At 45.5% G+C, this 19,958-nt stretch overlaps 1 protein-coding gene across 1 annotated transcript in view; it reads left to right on the top strand.

Moving 5' to 3' along the window:
• Window positions 1-19,958, top strand: part of chrnb3a (cholinergic receptor nicotinic beta 3 subunit a) — a 30,817-nt gene that overhangs the window by 2,939 nt on the left and 7,920 nt on the right. The window contains exon 2 of the mRNA XM_081361687.1: window positions 6,145-6,296. Coding sequence (XP_081217813.1) covers window positions 6,145-6,296 — 152 coding nt within the window. The remainder of the gene's footprint in view (window positions 1-6,144; window positions 6,297-19,958) is intronic.

The following is a 19,958-nucleotide window of genomic DNA, read 5'->3' as shown; positions in this document are numbered from 1 at the left end:
CTCCTCCTATTTCTTGTCTTTTGATTTACACATCCCTGTCCACTCCCTAGTTGGTCGAGTCGTAAACCCTGGAGAAATGGCATGCCCTGCGTACAGTCTTTATTTATGATGTCATTTCATATACTTGCTATTGCAAGAAGGGGGGGGGGACAAAAAAACAAAATGGCTTCCTATAGTCAGGCAGAAAAGCCTTTTTTACATGCAGGGCATGACAGATGGCGATGATGAGGAAAGAAGTAATGCTGGTTGTTCAGCAACAATTTACATCCTGTAAAAAACGTCTTTAAGGTGGTAGAGAATCGTGTGGTACTAATGTTGGAGGCACCAGGCGTGCGTGCCTGTGCGTGTATGCATACATATGTATACAGTATTCAACATTTGAAGTGGATCAAAAAAGTTCATCAAAGTTGTCATAAGACAAGAACAGGTATTGTTCAAAAATCATGTATAACTTTGATGAAGGGTTTTGATCCACTTCAAATGTTGACTACTGCATGTACAGTGCAATGCATAAGTGAATACACCCATGCTAAAGTTGACTAAAAAGAGGAATAAAAAATCATATTTTGGAAATTGAACTTAATGCCTTAATTTAAAAAATTAGGAAAAATCCAACCTTTAAGGACGCCAATTTTCTTTGTGAATGAATAATTTATCGTAAATAAATAAATGTTCTTCCTTAAAATACATGGTGCATAAGTGAGTACACCCCTATGTTAAATTCCCATAGAGGCAGGCAGATTTTTATTTTTAAGTATTTAAAAAAAAAATTTTTTAGGATACTATGCATCCTGATAAAGTTCCCTTGGCCTTTGGAATTAAAATAGCCCCACATCATCACATAGCCTTCACCATACCTAGAGATTGGCATGGGGTACTTTCCATAAGATCATCTCTCAATGCAAATCAAACCAGCTATTAGGCTAACTGAAATAAAACCATGCCAAACTCTAGGTATGGTGAAGGCTATGTGATGATGTGGGGCTATTTTAATTCCAAAGGCCAAGGGAACTTTATCAGGATGCATAGTATCCTAAAAAAAAATAAAAAAAAAATACTTAAAAATAAAAATCTGCCTGCCTCTAAGGGAATTTAACATAGGGGTGTACTCACTTATGCACCATGTATTTTAAGGAAGAACATTTATTTATTTACGATACATTATTCATTCACAAAGAAAATTGGTGTCCTTAAAGGTTGGATTTTTCCTAATTTTTTAAATTAAGGCATTAAGTTCAATTTCCAAAATATGATTTTTTATTCCTTTTTTTAGTCAACTTTAGCATGGGTGTATTCACTTATGCATTGCACTGTATATGTATGTATATGTGTACAAACATACATACATTTAAATATACATTATTGACATTATAGAGAGTTGAACAGTTGTTTCAAATTATGCTGTTAACCAATCAGCATCCAGGACTGGAACTATTCTTTTTATAATTACCGAAAATAGAATTAAGAATTACAATGTATAATGGAATTGTGAACTCTCAGTGAGTGCATGCATGATTGTTCTTGATGTTCTTGGAACTACAGGTTAAATTTTAATTTAAAAGTAGTAGCCCATTTAATTTTTTGTTACACAGAAAACATATGTCCATGTCTAAAATAGTGCAGACAAATTGATTTACTTGAGTACATGAGTAGCACATATCATTGTTTGTGTTCTTTTTTTTTTTTTTTACTCAACATGATAAAGGAAAGAATTTAGCAGATAAAATCAACTTTTAAAAGCTTTATAAAAATGTTAGTGAGAACCAGAACTGACAGTGTGTCGTTTCCTAAGATGAAAATAGATTCACTTCCTCCTGGCTGAACTCCCTCCATATCAACTCCACCACCTTGGTGTGGAGTCTCCATTCCCCGGGCCTCAGGTTCAGGTGACCAGGGATGTAGACTGCTCTCAGGATCTGGTGTGCCAGTTTGTAAAGTAGGCACGACTGCAGACCCCCCTGGTGATTTATGTAGAGTAGAAGACAACTGATGTGTTGGTTGGCTGTCCGGACAAACACATGATGGCCCCTCAGGTCTGGGAGTAAGTGTTTCAAAGGTAGAAAGACATCCATCATCTCCAGGCAATTTATGTGCCAAGAGAGATGATGACACTTCCAAAGACCCTATGCTGACCCTCCATGATGGATAAAGCACACTTGACATTGAGCCTTAACCCCAATTCCTTCATGTGGGCGAGGACGACTTCTCGATGCCGAATCGCCATCTGCTCTAGTTGAGCCTGAATTAATCTTTTGTCAATGTAATTCAATACACAAAAGCCCTGGAGGAGCCAGAGCTGCATCCACGCATTTTGTGAAAGTGTGGGGTGCAAGGCTAGGCTGAAAGGAAGAACCCGATACTGGTACTCTTCACTTCCGAAAGCAAACCTGAAGAACTTCCTGTGTTATGGAAGTATGAATACATGGAAGTATGCGTCCTTGAGATTGTTTCAATACCAGAGCCTGCTCGGGGCCTACCACTGTGAGTAGGACCCCGTTGAACCAAGGTGGACGAGAACAAAACTGAATTTAGTAGCCTCTTTCTACGGTCTGCAGGACCTATTGTGACACATTTGGCAGAAGTTTCCATGCTGCCAGATGGTCTACTAAGGGAACCAGCCTCTCGAGACTGGTCTTTGGTAGATTTCGAGTAGTCAGCACGGCGCCCTGAAGCGGATGGTCAGCAGGGAACAACCAACCTGGCTTCTCTAAAGTCCTCCTCGAAGGGCACGAGTCTCCCAGTGCCCCAACATCTTCGGGCGGACACTGACACCTGAACTCCCTGGAAACTGCTGCGCCCCAAAGCACCAAGGTTGGCGGGGTTGGTAAAACAGTCCCCTGAGTGCACAGAAGAGAAATGGGCTCTGTATGATTTATGAGCAACTTCTCCCCAGAGGGGTCTGCCCTCAGAGGCCTGACAATCCTGGCATCAGGGCCTCTTAGCCAAAGCCTTCTTAGTGAGAATGACGGTCCTCAGATCAGTCTTCCCCTTTGAAGGCTCCAGCCGAGAGTGCCACCCCGACCCCATTTCTTTTTGTGGGGGGTCTCGGGAAGCGACACTCTCCTTCTCCTGCGCCCTGTATGAGGAGCTAGATGACGGCCGAGGCTGCTCTCGCCCCTGGGCCTTAATTGACGATGCCGTATCAGGGGACAGATATCTCACAAGCAGGGCTTGACATTAACACCCGCCAAATGCGGGTGGATTTTGCTCGTGGCGGGTAACACAGTCACTCCAACTAGCCACTTTGGCGGGTTGAATAATTGTAGTCTTTTCAAAAGGCATCTGAAATAAGTGTGACACTACGACACTACAAATCCCATAGGGCTGTCAACGAATATTCTAAATTCGAATATATGTTCGAATAGTTTTAAAAAACAGAATTTCGAAGGTGAAAATTAATATTCGAATGTGGAAAAACGCCCGCGTTAGCAGAGGCGCGGCTGTCTGCTTTGCGAGTGGGCGCGCTGCCTGAGGGGTCATTTTATTTAACGTTAAACAGAAACATTACTGAAGTGTAGGCTACTGTAGCCTACTGACTGAATAGATATTGCATGAATAAGGTAGGTTAGATACAGCAGTTTCATGCACTTCAGGCTGCCACTGGTTTGATTATTTACCGTTTCATGTCAAGGAAAAGTTCCATGTTTACCACAGCACAGCTCGCTCGGAGCGTTCAATGTTGTTTCTATATACTGTAAAACTTCAATTAATGTTAATAATATTTGTTTCAATCACTGAATGAAGCCTGCAATATAAGAGACGCGACCTTAAATTGCTTGCACAAAACTCTTGATCAGCACTCAACATTTGCTCTTATGCACAGAGCGTGTGACGCCTCATTCGCGCTGCAAGACCTCCAGACGCGCGTAAACGCGTCTTTACACTCGCGCCAGACGCTCTATTCGCGTTTGGTGTGAACGCAGCAGGAGGGTGAGGGCGAGAGAGAGAAAGAGTGCCTGCGAGTGAGCGAGCGAGAGTGAGTGAGGTCTGTGGTCTTGGCCATTAGTTGATTTACTTGTTTTCGTGTAGGTAATACGTTGTCAAATACCGTATGTTTAAACTTAAATAAACTACCTATACAAGTAGTTATGTCTCTTTGTATTAATTTGTCCTGTTATAGACGTAATGCGCGTCATTGACAAAATGTGCAACCAGATGTTCGAATAGTTCGAATAGCTTAAGCTATGTGTTTTTTTTTAGAGGGAATATTCAAAGGTAATTTTTGAGCAATTTTGACAGCCCTAATGAGTATTGTTGCTAGTGACGGACAACAAAGAATCGAAGAGACAGCTAGCTGCCCTGCTTGAGTTATGTCGTATGCCGGTGGAGCAATGTGGCGACATATAATACATAATACATGGTTTTATTTAAAAAAAGGAGCTTTACACACAACCTTATCAGAGCTAATGATAATGACCTGTATTGTTATATATTTATGTAGTCTTGATTTGGGTGTGTACAGTGGTTTTACATTTAAAAGGGTTGTAAATCTAGTTCAAGTAAATTTTAGCACGTCATAGTCAACTTTTATCAGGTAATTTCACAACAACAAAAATGTGGCTAGTAAAAATGCTGTGTGACGCCTATGACCAAATATACACCATCATACACTGATTACAAACACATTTCCTATCATGAATGGCTATAAAAGATCAAGCGAATCAGAGTAGGTATGGGGCAGAGCAACATGTGCAGCCCCACCCCAGGTTTAACCCCGTCCCGTTCTGCAGGCTGCAGCCAGGTGTACTTGCGCTAGGGGTGGGCGGTACACCGGTGTCATAGTCATCACCGGTGTGACATTGCGCCACGACATGGATTTTCTAATACCGTCAATACCGTAATAAATCAATTATGTTCCTTGAACGGCTGCATTTACATCAATAATATCTAATTCTTTATTACACTGCTAATTTTTGTTTTGTTGTACACTGTTAAGTAAGATCTTTAGGTTTTTTGCAAAATAAATGTTGAGAATGCATAATACTCTCCCATGTCTCTTTTTGATAAGGATACCTACCATTTACTTATTATATTATAAAAATATTAACTTTATTCACATACTAAAGAGAGACAGGACAGGCTACTCCTCCCAAAATGTACCAAAAAAAAGTTATACCGTGATATTATACCGTCACCGTTCAAAAGATGAAAAATACCGTGATATTAATTTTAGGTCATATCGCCCACCCCTAACTTGCGCCAATCTGCCATACATAACATTATAATGAGAACACTATAGATTGAATGTTGTAAATTCTTTGTGGTTTAGTTGCTGTGTTTTAGCGCATTGTTACGGGAAGAGCGCATCCACAACAGGAGTTACACATTCTAGTTAGCACATAACTTAGTTCACCTGCATTTGCATAGTTTTGTGCAGATACAAGTTGTAATGTTACGTTTACGTTGTGTATCTATAATATCTGATTAATGTCATATAGAACGGGCTTCAGTTTACTGATGTTCATTCACTCTTCAGCTTCACCTATTCTCCTCAGCTATTTCTTTTAGATGTTTCTTTCAAAATGTTTAAAAACATTGATGCATTATTGATAATCTTGTTTTATTTTTCTAATTATATTTTAATATTTCGATAGACATATTTTCATGTCTTATTTTTTATTTGCCATCATTAGTTTTCGTAACAGTGATTTAATTAAGATAATTTCATTATCACCATGACAGACACAGCCTGTCCCCCCCCCCCCGCCCATTTTTGAGACCTATCAGTAGTACTCAAAATGAAAAAAAAAAATGCCCATCCCTGTGTATATGTGTGTAGTTGTAGGGTCGTCTTGTTCTCCTGACGCTCTCTGTAGTGCTCTTGTCTGAGGTCATCATATCATGGCAATGGTTGCGTCAGCAGAAGGAACTCTGAGGAGCCTGGTCCAGCTGTCACTTCATTACTCTGTGCTCATCTAACACTCGTGGGGGAGTGTGTCTGTATTGAATGTGTCATTCCTCAAGATGGCATAACAAATGTGGACCTACTTCCTACATAACCAGACAGATATGTTTATGTATAGGCACTGAAAATTAGCATGGCAGCTTTAGATTATACTATACCTTATCACCACATGCCACTTGAGGCTTTAATGTCATTAGTTTTTCCTAAATTGTTCTCATATTGTTCCACCCTCGTTCTAGCTCCTGAAGAATTTGTCTCATTGGCTGAGATGGAGGACACTTTGTTGAGGAATCTTTTTCGGGGCTATCAGAAGTGGGTGAGACCTGTCCTTCACGCCAACGACACGATTACCGTTCGCTTCGGTTTGAAGATCTCCCAGCTGGTGGATGTGGTGAGACACACACACACATATTCACTGTAAAATCTGATCTTCAACTAAGTCTCAAAGTGCATGAACAAATAGCACACAAAGGGCTTGATGATAACAATATCATATCGAGATTGCGTTAAAATTTACGTCGATAACGATGATAAGCTCTGGACTTTTTTACTCGACGTGGATTAATCTAACAGCCTATCACGCAGTACAAATTAACACGACAACTGCCAGTCAGTGCATGTCACTAATGAGTGATTTCTGTGTGTCTCTATGTGAATGAACGGTGCGGTTTAGTCTGATACACAAGCTCACACACTTGTGACGACCAGTGTTTTCAGCGTCTGCCGTCTCAATATATGAGGACATGAACACATGAACTTTATCTCCAGAGCTGCTTTGAGAGTCACTTCACAAGCTTTTCACCGTTTCATTTGAGAAAAACTACCGTTGATAATAAACAATAAACACACTGAAACTAAAACTGAGATCTTCATGACAAACCGTCAAAATAAAACTTATGACAGAAATAAATCAAAACTGTAGCCGTACTAACTTCTCAAAGTAATAATAATAATATTATTATTTCTAAGAAATATCATACAACCAATCTATTTTTTTCATACGTTTTAAATTTATAAAGTTCTGTTGTGCTGCATCTTATTTGCCAAACAATAAAAATGCAATGTTTGTTATATTTTCATTTGATTACATTTTAAAAGCTTGATTAAATTGTTAGTTTATATAAGTTTATATTAAATTATAAAACATAGAATGACAATAACGACTTAAAATCAGTTGTCCAAATGCTATCAGCTGCTTTGCTGTCCGAAAACTCTGCTCGTCTGTTCGAAAAAAAGAATTTCTTGGTTACGTATGTAACCCTCGTTCCCTGAGGAGGAAACAGAGGCGTTACATCAGTGAATGACGAAATGGGTGTTTCGCTTAGAAGCCTATCACCTTTGAGTACTTACAAAACTAGCCAATGGCCCAAATGGCAAAACAATGCCATGGGTCTGCGGAAGTTGTATTGCGTAACTCCGCCCCACCACGTGGGTATAAAAGGAGCAGCACGGCAATCTCGCATTGTTATGCTGAGGAGCCGAGACTGAACTCCCGGCTATTCTAGCGGTACAGCGGTTGTGGCAGGGGAAAATAATGTCTCCATTCCCTTCTTTCGTTCAGTCACTACGAGTTACATCAGTGAATGACGAAATGTGGGTCCCAATTCAATCACGCCACGGCGGCTGTCTTCCAGTTCCCTGCGCAAGTCTGAGCTCCCTGTTGTGAGACTAGCACGAAGGGCTAAACACAGCGCCTACCCTTAGGGAGGACTTAGAACACACATATGACCAGAGTGCGGGATGCATATGGAAAACTCAGAGGTATCCAGCCTGCAGGGTGGAATGTTTCAACCTCGAGATGGCAAAAGTCTTGCCGAGGGAAAACATGTGCTTGGTGGAGACTTACCGTGGAAATACACATGTGGGGGTTGCCCAACGAGGGAGCCATGCACATGGAGGCACTTAGCCAATCACGAGGGCTGACCAACCAGGCATGCACTCTGGTGACGGCATCACCAGTGCAGGAGGAACTCAGGGTCTAAGAAGAACTCATCTGAGTGAATAGTGCACGTATCCAGTCCATGGAGCGGAATGGCGCAACAAACGATGACACCGAGCAGATCCTACTTACTGGCTAGTGGAAGCGAGTACATGAGAGGACACTGGCTCTATGTGGAGATTATAGAATCTCGCGAAAGTGTTGGGTGTCGCCTAAAGCTAAAGCCCAGGAGGAAGCCACACTCCGGGTGGAGTGTGCCTTCACCCCTAAGGGGCATGGTCGACCCTGCGTCTGGTAAGCCAAGACAATGGCGTCCACTATCCAGTGAGACAACCTTTGCTTGGAGAGAGCTTTTCCCCTCAGCTTCCCACCATAACTGACAAAGAGCTGGTCTGAGGTCCTGAAACACTGCGTTCTGTCTACTTAAGCATGGAGGGCACATACTGGACAGAGCAGTGCCAAGGCTGGGTCTGCCTCCTCCGAGGGCAGCGCTTGCAGGTTCACCACCTGATCCCTGAAAGGAGTGGTGGGAACCTTGGGCACGTATCCAGGCCGGGGTCTCAAGATCATGTGAGAGTTAGATGGGCCGAGTTCTAGGCACGCTTCGTCAACCGAAAATTCCTGCAGTTCCCCTACTCTCTTGATGGAGGTCAAAGCAACCTGGAGCACTGTCTTCATAGACAGGAACTTAAGCTCCACTGATGGCAGTGGCTCAAAGGGAGCTCTCTGCATGGCTGATAAGACCACTGCAAGGTCCCAAGAGGGTATAAGAGGAGAGCGAGGAGGATTTAGTCTCTTCGCCCCCCTCAGGAACCTGACGACCAGGTCATGCTGTCCCACCGGTTTTGAAGGGGTGCTTAGGGTCGCCATGCCAGGTGGAGGCGCTGTGGGGACACAGTTACATCGCCATAGAACACTCCAGTGGGGGGATCCCAGTGTACCCTTTGGCCGCGGCCTCATCAAGTGCAGAGAAGGCGGAAGAGGCCGCTGAGCAGTCGTGAAAAGTCAAAGGAGACTTCCACAATCTCATGACCTCTTCATGCACTTCTGGGAGGAAAGGAATTGGGGGGTGGGTGCTGACGGGTGTCAGCACGTGCCACCCCCAAAAACCAATCATCAAGCTACACCGGCAGCCTCACCCTGTCCACCAGCCAAAGTATCCCCTCTCGTGGAGAGAATAAATTGGGGTGTGGCAGAGGGGACTTTACCTCTAAGGAGGTCATTGAGTCTCAGTCACAACATGATCTATGGTTCGATGGCGATGGTTATGTTCCCGCAATGAGAACATGACTCATCCGCGAATGCTGCCTGAGCGTGATTTAAGCCCAAACACGTCAGGCAGCATTCGTGCCCATCAGCAAAATTAATCTGTCTACCGCACCCAGAAATACACGGGCCAGCATCTTTAAAAAGACGCGCCGCGTGCAGCTCTTTTAAAGACGATAAAACTCAACAGCAGTGCTGAAGCGCTCAGGGAGAAAACACACACTGTTGGCAGATCACTGCACAGACCAGCAGCAGGAATGAGATCTCGCTGGAACACGCCGTCACAACAACACAACTAGGGTTGTTCCGATTCCGATACTAGTATCGGAAATGCCGCCGATACCAATAAAAATTCTGGCATCGGTATCGGCGAGTACATCTACCCAACGTACCGATCCGATACCATTTTATTAAACAATACCTAGTTATGCACGCTAGCTTTGCATACGCTGCGAATCGGAGATAATTTCTTCTTCGCTGCTCTAAACAGTGGTTGCTTGTGGCAAAACAGGAAGTTGTGCTGTTGCCACAAGCAACCACTGTTTAGAGCAGCGAAGAAGAAATGAAAACGCAAATTTTCAGATGCAGGCGCGCGGCAAGCGCATAATAATGTAAGAGACGCTGACGCCCAACATCAAATGGCAAACGTAATGAAAACGGAACAAAACTGCGCTACTCGTTATTTTGTGCTTCACGGACCATTAAACAGTTTGGCACAAAGCAGCGCGAGCCGATCTTGATCAAGCTACACTGTTGCTACACAGCGCTAAGAGATCCAGTAAAGAAAGCATTTGAATTCTCCACAGAAGTAATAACATCGCTGCGAGATCTAGTGAGAAACATTCACATTTCTCCGTTATTAACGGATCAAACAGCGCTGACGTGGAAACCAGGAACATTGTGCTTTCAAGTAACGTTATGTCGGTTTTATTTTGACATTATGAATAAAATTGCTGCCCTCAAATGTTAATCTGAAATAAAATAAACCTTTGTTTATAACTTAAATTTCATTTTTTTTTTATAAGGAGCTGTTTTTGTTTTATATGTCAATTATAGCTCCATCATTGCTCAAAGTAAAAAATGATCATACTTTGATGTTAATAAAAAAAAATAAAAAATGTAAATCAAGGAAATTTCTCTGGCATTTCTTTCTTTTTGCTGTATTGAAAACGTACCGAACCGTGACACCAGTGTATGGTATCGAACCGAACCGTGAATTTTGTGGACCGTTACACCCCTATTATTCATATATAATTTTTTAGATTCCTAGATTTATTTGTTGCACTTTTTATACAGTTATATTGTAAAACTAAAATACCTTTTATAAAATAATTATATCAGTTCATACAGGGCTAGTATGAATTGCAGCTGAATACACACCCAGGTATCGGATTAGTACTCGGTATCGGCCGATACCCTGAGTCCAGGTATCGGAATCGGTATCGGGAAGGAAAAAAGGGTATTGGAACATCTCTAAACACAACTGAAGAGTCGCTCGTCACGTATTTAGAACTCGTAGACAGCCTGCAGTGGAGAGAAGTGAAGAAACACTCGGCTCCAAAGCAAAAACATAATGCGAGATTGCCGCGCTGCTCCTTTTATACCCACGCGGTGGGGTGGAGTTGCGCTATGCAGATTCCGCAGACCCATGGCATTGTTTTGTAAGAACTCGAAGGTGATAAAGCGAAAAAGATTCTAAGCGAAACCCCCATTTCGTCATTCAGTGACGTAACTCGTAGTGACTGAACGAAAGGGAACTTAAATGTTCCAGATGAAACCAAGGTTGAGCAGACTGGTTCTGTCTATTATTGCCTATTATTGTTTACCCAGAGGCAATTGCACATAGTCAAACACAGGCAAGTCAGCATAAAATTAAATTGGACTATACTAAAATGGACCCGCACATTACTAGTCTTGTGGTGAACAATTAATACGTGCAAGTTAAACCACAAAAAAATTATTTGTCTTGGAATGGCATTCCACTATTTTTTTCTGATTTAATATTCTGTTTCACTCTGAAATAAGACATTGCTGAAGTTGGTCGCAAATTTAATTGGACCAGTCTGTTCTCTCTCTCAACTGATTAGTTTAGGCCGGATATGAGAATGGCAACTCAGATCATAGTTTCTAGACTCTATTTACTCAACACATCATCATGACAACCAGCTGTATCACACTTTGCCTTATCTAAATGATCCTATCTCTCTGTTTTCCTCTTCTCTTTTGACCCGTGTTTTGTTTCTGATGATGCTGAGCATTCAAGAACCTGATTGAAAATGCTAGTGTGTGTGTAATATTACTAGACGCACTTTTATCATGCCATACCACAACACAATAGTTCCATAAATGCTTTACCAATTTGGCAATTAAAAAAAAAAAAAAACAGGAGACATAATATAAATAGATTGTTGTGGTCGAATATAAATAGAGGTTAAAATAAATCTATTAATACTATTAATATAAAACAGTATAGTATTAAAGGGATAGTTCACACAAAAATGAAAATTCTTTAATCATTTATTCACCTTCAAAGAGGGTGGTACTTCCATTGTATGGACAAAAAAACACAGAGACGTTTAAAAATATATATTGTTCCAAACCTGTGGAAGAAGAATAAAAGTACAGGTTTGAAATGACGTGAGGGTGAGTAAATAAATAGAATTAAAATTTTGGGATAAACTATCCCTTTAATATAACACATTTAATATCGTTTGTTTGGATATTACATTGATTATAACAGTAGGCTATACTTCTGTAGTACATAAACAAAGACTGATACAGAGAACTGTTTGTATTTTAAATCAAAAACACAATGCAGCATTAATTTGGAAAATTAGGTTTCTGTCAGGACCACTATCGTCAAAGACGACTGACAATTAGCAAACAGTTTGGATTGGCGGTATGGTTCTGTTCTGGGCAAGAACTCTCTGCGCATCCATGCAGCCAAGCATGGATAAGAGCAGGGAGAGCAGCAATACCCCCCCCTTAGGGTAAACAGAACAGAACCAACATGAATGTATTGCAGATATCATTAATGTCAATATTTCAATGTACAACATAATTCGAGAATTTAGGCTGATTCAAGGGGAATCAGAATGCTAAATCCTGACTGGACGAGAGGAGGACCTGGGGACGGAGGAGGGTAATTAGCTGCTGATAATACTGAAGGAGCTTATATATGGATGCTGTGATAGGCTTCGTATTCCTATTGGTAGACATGGATCAGCTGAGAGCCAGCTGATGCGAGCTTGATTAACGTGACCTGCCAGAACTAACGCTATGCTCATTGTTTGAAAACAACCATTTGTGTAACTGGACATTTGACTCATAACCTTAAAATTTCTTAGATAGTAGCCTTGTAACATCTTCCCTTTGTCACAGCTAGCCTCTGTCTCCTCTATGGCTTGTCAGCATGCAAAATCAGTGCTGCCTCTGCCATGTGTCTTGTGGAAAATTTGCATGTGGTTATGCAGAATTTTCGGATCGGATTTGAAATATTTTAACATGTGCGTCTATACCTAATGCAAAAACCCTGACTGTATAATGGACGGTTGTGAATAATTCTGATACAAAATATTATTTTATAATTATTTCATAATTATGTTGATTAGCCCTAGAAAACCTAACTATGCTTTTCTTTCAAACATATTAGCAATCATTTGTTTTATGTGGATGCATTCAGACATTTATTATCCATTCATTTTACCATTGTGAATAAGCAGAGAATAAAGCCAGTTGAGAAGGTGTAAGATGCTTCGAGAAGAAGCCCTCTGGTCACTATGAATGATCTGTCACTGTGTGGCAAGAGCTGCAAAAAGATTCTTTAGATAATTATTTGAACAGAATACAGGTTAGGAACAAGGAAAGTAAATAATCACAGAATTTTCACGTTTATGTGTACTGTCCCTTTAAGCTATTCCCAGTTGCCCACGTTAAATCAAATCACAAAGTCTGAGTCAGTGCAACATTCCATAAATCCAAGAATCACGCAATAATGCACTGTACAGAAAGTGTCTGAGTAATTATGGCTTACTGTATGAGCATGTTTGCATGCAACACTTCCCCCGTAACTACTGGCTGACATTATAGTGAGACTGGCTCTACTTAATAGTGTGTGGGGTTAATAAATCTACATGGTGTGTAAATGTTTAATCTTTTACCTATGAAATATTAATTGCCTTTGCATACATCACAGGAATCAGAGAAAGGCAAACACCGTTCTTGGTGATCAGTTGATCTTTATTGTAGAGACAATAAAGTTGTTAATACAATTACATTTGATTACTTATTTACAATTATTTCAATTAAAAAAACTGCATTTACACCGTGACACGTTCACAAAACAATTCGTGCTGAAATGCATAAGAATCATATTGTCTATACTATGTCCTCCTTATTTTATCATCATGACTAGGTAGTACAAGTGTCTGAACACTAAATAGGGATTTTGATATATAAATGTGGCTAATGTTATAGATTTCTAACATGTAGCATTGGATTTCATTCCTTTTTGTTGTTTCATTAGGGGAGGGAGTTTTGAATTCTGAAAGTTATAATATGTTTTCAAATGAACCTTGTACAGTAATTATAATGGGAATATAATTCTTTAATTTCACAAGAGCAAAAAAATTCAATGCTGTATTCTCTTGAGATGTGCCTATTTACAATTTCACAATTGCAACATGAGGTGCATGAAGTGATTTTATCTTTATTGCTTTATTGTGAAGTATTATCAAAATTCTTTATTAAAAGCACACAAAATGTGGACAGACTAAATTGTACCATGAACATTCAAACTTATGATCAGTACCAATTTGTTTCTTTCATTATTCTTTAATTGAAAACTTGGAAAGACGTGGCTTAACGAAGATCGAGAGTTCCCTTTCGTGGTCACTCCGAGTTACGTCGGATGACGACGATTGGGGTTTCGCTTAGAAAGCCTCTCACCTTCGAGTATATAAAACGAGCCAATGGCAATGAAATGCCATGGGCCTGCGGAATTTGCATAGCGTATCTCCGCCCACCGCAGGGGGTATATAAGGAAGTACGCTGCAATATGCAGATATGTTTTCGCTTCGGAGCCAAGTTCAGTACTTCACTCCACAAGCCTTTTGAGTGTCATCTCAAATCTCTTCGAGACGAGCGGCTCTTCAGTGTGTTTGTGTGACGGCGCTTTCCAGCGAGATCGCATTTCCTGCTGCTGATTTGTGCAGTAATCTGCCGACAGTGAGTGTGTTTCTCCCTGGGCGCTTCAGCACTCTGCTGAGCTTTTCCACTCTCTAAAAGAGCTGCACGCGGCACGTCTTTTTCAAGACGGTTCGCCCGTGTATTTTCTGGATGTGTGTGCGCACTGTGCGGTCATCTGCCTAACGGTCGCGAGCGCTGTTTTGCGTGTTGGGCTTAATCACGCTTGGCAGCGCTCGTTGATGAGTCATGTTTTCATTGCAAAAAAAATAAACTAAAAAAAAAAAAAGAAAAAGAAGGGAACATGACCATCGCGATGTTTATAGATCAAGACTCAATGATCTCCATGTGAGTAGAGTCCCCTCTGCCACACCCCAATTTATCTCTTCCTCGAGAAGAGATACTTTGGCTGGTGGCCAGGGTGATCTGAGGGTTTGGTGTGGCACAACAACCGACGAGTCAATTCCTCGGGCCACACCCCCCTCCACATCGCAGACCATGCACTCACAGCATCACAAGGTGGGCTTGATTCCTCTGGAAATGAAGTTTCGACTGCGTTGCCTCCCACGGGAGTGCCATCGTTGCCGGGACCGATCCAGAGCTGTCAGCCATGCTTTCCCGGGCAGCTGAAAGCATCGGCTGGAGTGGCCCCGCCCTCCCCCCGAGCGCTGTAAGCTTCTCCCGGACGTGCATCAGGACGCCTGCGCTGCGCGAGACTCCACGTGACTTTCGCGGCTCGCGGGTGTCCTCCGCCTTCGCTGCTTTCGATCGCATGGTGATCATGGTCTGTATGTTCCACGTCACTATCGTGGCACGGTCATGCAGTACTGTGTGTCGCCTAAGCCTTCGATGCAGTGCTGTCCCGGGAGTTCTGTCGAACCGGCCGCAGTGGAACGCTAGTCCTTCCCTGGCCAACCCTGGCAGAACGCGGAAAATTTTAACCACGCCCCTATGCTGGGACGCTATGCCTCCCATGCCCGGCCTGGTTGTTCCGCCACGCACACTACTGACCTCGCTCTCGGGCGACATCGGTACCTGCGTGATCCTGGGTCAGGTGATGTCCACTATGTGGTCCAGACATGGGCTTAGTCAGGTTGATGTGGTAGGGTCTGAGAATTAATTTTCTCAGCTCCCCCATGTCCCAGGCTGAGCTCTTTGGCGGGTGGCTTCGGCCACCTGAAGCAGACTCAGGTTCTGTACCGATGGTCATCCATCCGTGCGGTCTCCTTAGTCTTCTTCCCGCCAAGGCCCCCTCCATGCGGCTGCTCCCCTCGGGCCTTCACCAGCTCTGAGTAGGAGGAAGTCGCAGGAGGGTGGCGCTGCCCGTCTCCGCCCCTTAGACTGCCACGTCAGTCTAAGCAGCACCCTTGAGGCGGGCAGCCTGGTCGGCGGTGTGGTTGAGGACTGCGCCCAACAGTCTTCGATCACTCCAGAAGCGGACTGAGGCTATGCACTGACGGTCATCCGTTGGTGTGGTCTGCTTAGTCCGCTTCCCGCCGACGCCACCTCCATGCGGCTCCTTCCCTCGAGCCTTCACCGGTCCGAGCACGAGGAGGTCGCTGGAGGCTGGCACTGCCTGTCTCTGCCCCTTAGCCGGCTAACACCTGGCTAAGCAGCACTCCTGAGATGGGCAGCTTGGAGTTAGGGCTCAGTTCTTCGGGGAGTTGGGAGCAGGACCACTCCTTCCCCCAGTGGAGGGCTGGGGGAGAATGTTGTTCTAAAGAACTGATGCTCTTTCTCTGAGCTTTAAGAGGCAGTGGATGACAGCACGCGCCGCCCACGGGCCACGCTCCTCTCATCCCCCCTCTGTCGCCAGACCCCTGCCAGAGCACGCCCCCGTGGGACGCGCGCCCTCCCCTGGCCTCCTCTGGCAGGATGCGGTTTATGACCGTGCCCCCGCACAGGGCCGCTATGCCACCCTCGCCGGTGCCGGTCATTCCGCCTCGCTGCCCCACCGACGGTACGTCTGTGGTTCGTATGACCCCGCTGGTGCACTTTCTGGAGGCCTGGTTAGAGCTTCCCAGACTGTCCCGCTGGGTCGCGAAAACCATTAGATTCGGCTACGCGATTCAGTTCGCGATATCTCCTCCCCGCTTCAGGGGAGTCCGCTTCACTATGGTCGGGGGCAATGCCCCTGTCATGAGAGCGGAGGTCGCCACCCTACTGGCGAAGGGTGCGATCGAGATTGTCCCTCCAGCCGAGATGAAGTCCGGCTTCTACAGCCCCTACTTCATTGTACCCAAGAAGTCCGGTGGGTTACGGCCAATCCTCGACCTGCGCGTCTTGAACCGCTCCCTTCACAGGCTGCCGTTCAAGATGTTAACGGCCAAACACATCCTCCAGTGTGTACGGCCGCAGGATTGGTTTGCAGCGATCGACCTGAAGGACGCCTACTTCCATGTCTCCATTTTACCTCGACACAGACCGTTTCTACGGTTTGCTTTCAAGGGGCAGGCATACCAGTACGCGGTTCTCCCTTTCGGGCTAGCCCTGTCTCCTCGCGTCTTTACGAAGGTCGTCGAGGCAGCCCTTGTTCCCCTCCGCGAACACGGGGTTCGCATCCTGAACTATATCGACGACTGGCTAATCCTAGCTCACTCTCGAGGCCAGGTTTGCGAACACAGGGACCTAGTGCTCCGGCACTTAGCTCGTCTGGGCCTTCGGGTCAACTGGGAGAAGAGCAAACTCTGCCCCGTGCAGAGGATCTCTTTTCTCGGTATGGAGATCGACTCGGTCGCCATGTGCGCGCAGCTTACGAGCGAGCGCGCGCAGTCACTGCTGACTTGTCTTCGCCAATTCGAGGGCAAGAGTGCGGTTCCACTGAAACTATTTCAGACGCTCCTGGGGCATATGGCATCCGCAGCCGCAGCAACGCCGCTGGGATTGCTTCATATGAGACCGCTTCAGCTTTGGCTTCGCGATCGAGTCCTGAGGTGGGCATGGCAACACGGCACGCTCCAAGTCCCAGTGACTCCAGCCTGCCGTCAGACCTTCACCCCGTGGACGAACCTCAATTTTCTACGGGCCGTAGTGCCCTTAGAGCGAGTTTCCCGGCATGTTGTTGTATCAACAGATGCCTCCACCACGGGCTGGGGCGCCATGTGCAATGGTCATGCTGCCGCGGGCTCCTGGACAGGACCCCAGCGCCTTTGGCATGTCAATTGTCTCGAGTTGCTGGCTGTACGTCTCGCCCTGCACCGCTTCCATGCGCTGCTCAGGGGTCAGCACGTACTAGTCCGATCAGACAATACCGCAACAGTAGCGTACATCAACCAACAAGGTGGTCTACGCTCCCGCCGTATGTCGCAACTCGCTCGCCACCTCCTCATATGGAGTCAGAAGCATCTGAGGTCGCTTCGAGCCATTTATATCCCGGGACACCTGAACCAGGCGGCCGACGAGCTGTCTCGAGTTCGGCCTCTCGCTGGAGAATGGCGGCTCCATCCCCAGACGGTCCAGCTGATTTGGGATCAGTTCGGCGACGCACAGGTAGACCTGTTTGCCTCCCACGACTCGTCCCATTGCGACCTGTTTTATTCCCTGACCGAGGGCACGCTCGGCACGGATGCACTGGCGCACAGCTGGCCGCGGGGCCTACGCAAGTATGCGTTTCCCCCAGTGAGCCTCCTTGCGCAGACCTTGCGCAAGATCAGGGAGGACGAGGAGCAGGTCATTTTGGTTGCCCCGTATTGGCACAACCGGACCTGGTTCTCCGAACTAGTACTCCTCGCGACAGCACCTCCCTGGCCAATTCCTCTGAGGAAGGACCTCCTTTCTCAGGGACGGGGCACCTTATGGCACCCTCGTCCCGATCTTTGGAACCTCCACGTGTGGCTCCTGGACGGGACGAGGCAGGTTTGAGTACCCTACCACCTGCGGTGGTGGCTACCATCACTTCCGCTAGAGCATCGTCCACGAGACATGCCTATGCGTTGAAGTGGAACCTCTTCGTCAACTGGTGTTCTTCTAAACATCAAGAACCCACGAAATGCCCGATCAGTGTCGTGCTTTCCTTCCTGCAAGAAGGGTTGGAGCGAAGGCTGTCTCCCTCCACCCTGAAAGTGTATGTTGCCGCCATTGCCGCACATCACGAAGCAGTCGATGGTAAGTCTTTGGGGAAGCACGATCTGATCGTCAGGTTCCTGAGGGGAGCGAGGAGACTAAATCCTCCTCGTCCTCCCCTCGTACCCTCTTGGGACCTCTCAGTGGTTCTAACTGCCCTGCAGAGTGCTCCATTTGAGCCTTTGCAATCAGTGGAGCTTAAGTTCCTGTCTATGTAGACAGCGCTCCTGGTTGCATTGGCCTCCAGCAAGAGGGTAGGGGACCTGCAGGCATTTTCGGTTGACGAAGCGTGCCTGGAATTCGGGCCGGCTAACTCTCACGTGATCCTGAGACCCCGGCTTGGATACGTGCCCAAGGTTCCTACCACACCCTTTCGAGAACAGGTAGTGAACCTGCAAGCGCTGCCCTTGGAGGAGGCAGACCCAGCCTTGGCACTGCTCTGTCCAGTACGCGCCCTTCGTGCTTACGTAGACAGAACGCGGTGTTTCAGGACCTCAGACCAGCTCTTTGTCTGTTATGGTGGGAAGCTGAAGGGAAAGGCTCTCTCAAAGCAAAGGTTATCTCACTGGATAGTGGATACCATTGCTTTGGCATACCAGCAGCAAGGTCGTCAATGCCCCCTTGGTGTGAAAGCCCACTCCACTCGTAGTGTGGCTTCTTCTTGGGCTCTAGCGCATGGCACCTCGCTAACAGACATTTGTAGAGCTGCAGGCTGGGCGACACCCAACACATTCGAGAGATTCTATAATCTCCGAGTAGAGCCAGTTTCTTCTCATGTACTCGCTTCAACCAGCCGGTACTAGATTCTGCTCAGGTGTCTTCGCTTGCTCGCCATTCCTCTCCACGGACGGGATACGTGCGATCATCTTCTCAGGTGAGTCTGATAAGCTCTGAGTTCCTCCAGCACTGGTTACGTCAACGCCTGAGTTATGCCAATCTGCCATAACACAGCTCTTGCGCTTGACTAGGTGCCTCCATGTGCATGGTCCCCCCTTTGGGCGACCCCCACATGTGTATTCCACTATAAGTCTCTTTTGAGCGTGTGTCTTTCCCTTGGCAAGCCACCTTGCCAACCCTGGGGTTTAAATATTCCACCTGCGGCTGGACACCTCAGTGATACCCCATATGCATCCCTCTGGGTCATATGTGTCTCTCAAGTCCCCCCCTTAATGGTTGGGCATAATTGCATATTTCTCCTGAGATATGCTTCCCAGTGTACCTTGGTATTCCTGTGTTAAGTAGGACTCCTTCGTTCGTGCTATTCTCACAACAGGGAGCTCAGACTTACGCAGGGCACTGGATGACAGCCGAGGTGGCGTGATTAGACTGGAACCCCAATCGTCGTCATCCGACGTAACTCGGAGTGACCACGAAAGGGAACGTCTCGGTTACGGATGTAACCCTCGTTCCCTGAGTAGGGAACGGAGACGTTACGTCTTCCTGCCACTTCCGCTGTATCGCTGAAAAACGCCTGAGTTCAGTCTCGGCTCCTCAGCGAAGACATATCTGCATATTGCAGCGTACTTCCTTATATACCCCCTGCGGTGGGCGGAGATACGCTATGCAAATTCCGCAGACCCATGGCATTTCATTGCCATTGGC

The sequence above is a fragment of the Scardinius erythrophthalmus genome (assembly GCF_964197995.2).
Source record: "Scardinius erythrophthalmus genome assembly, chromosome: 3".
NCBI classification, from domain to species: domain Eukaryota; kingdom Metazoa; phylum Chordata; class Actinopteri; order Cypriniformes; family Leuciscidae; genus Scardinius; species Scardinius erythrophthalmus.
The sequence above is the reverse complement of the archived record's forward strand: the minus strand, read 5'-3'. Positions and strand labels throughout refer to the sequence as shown.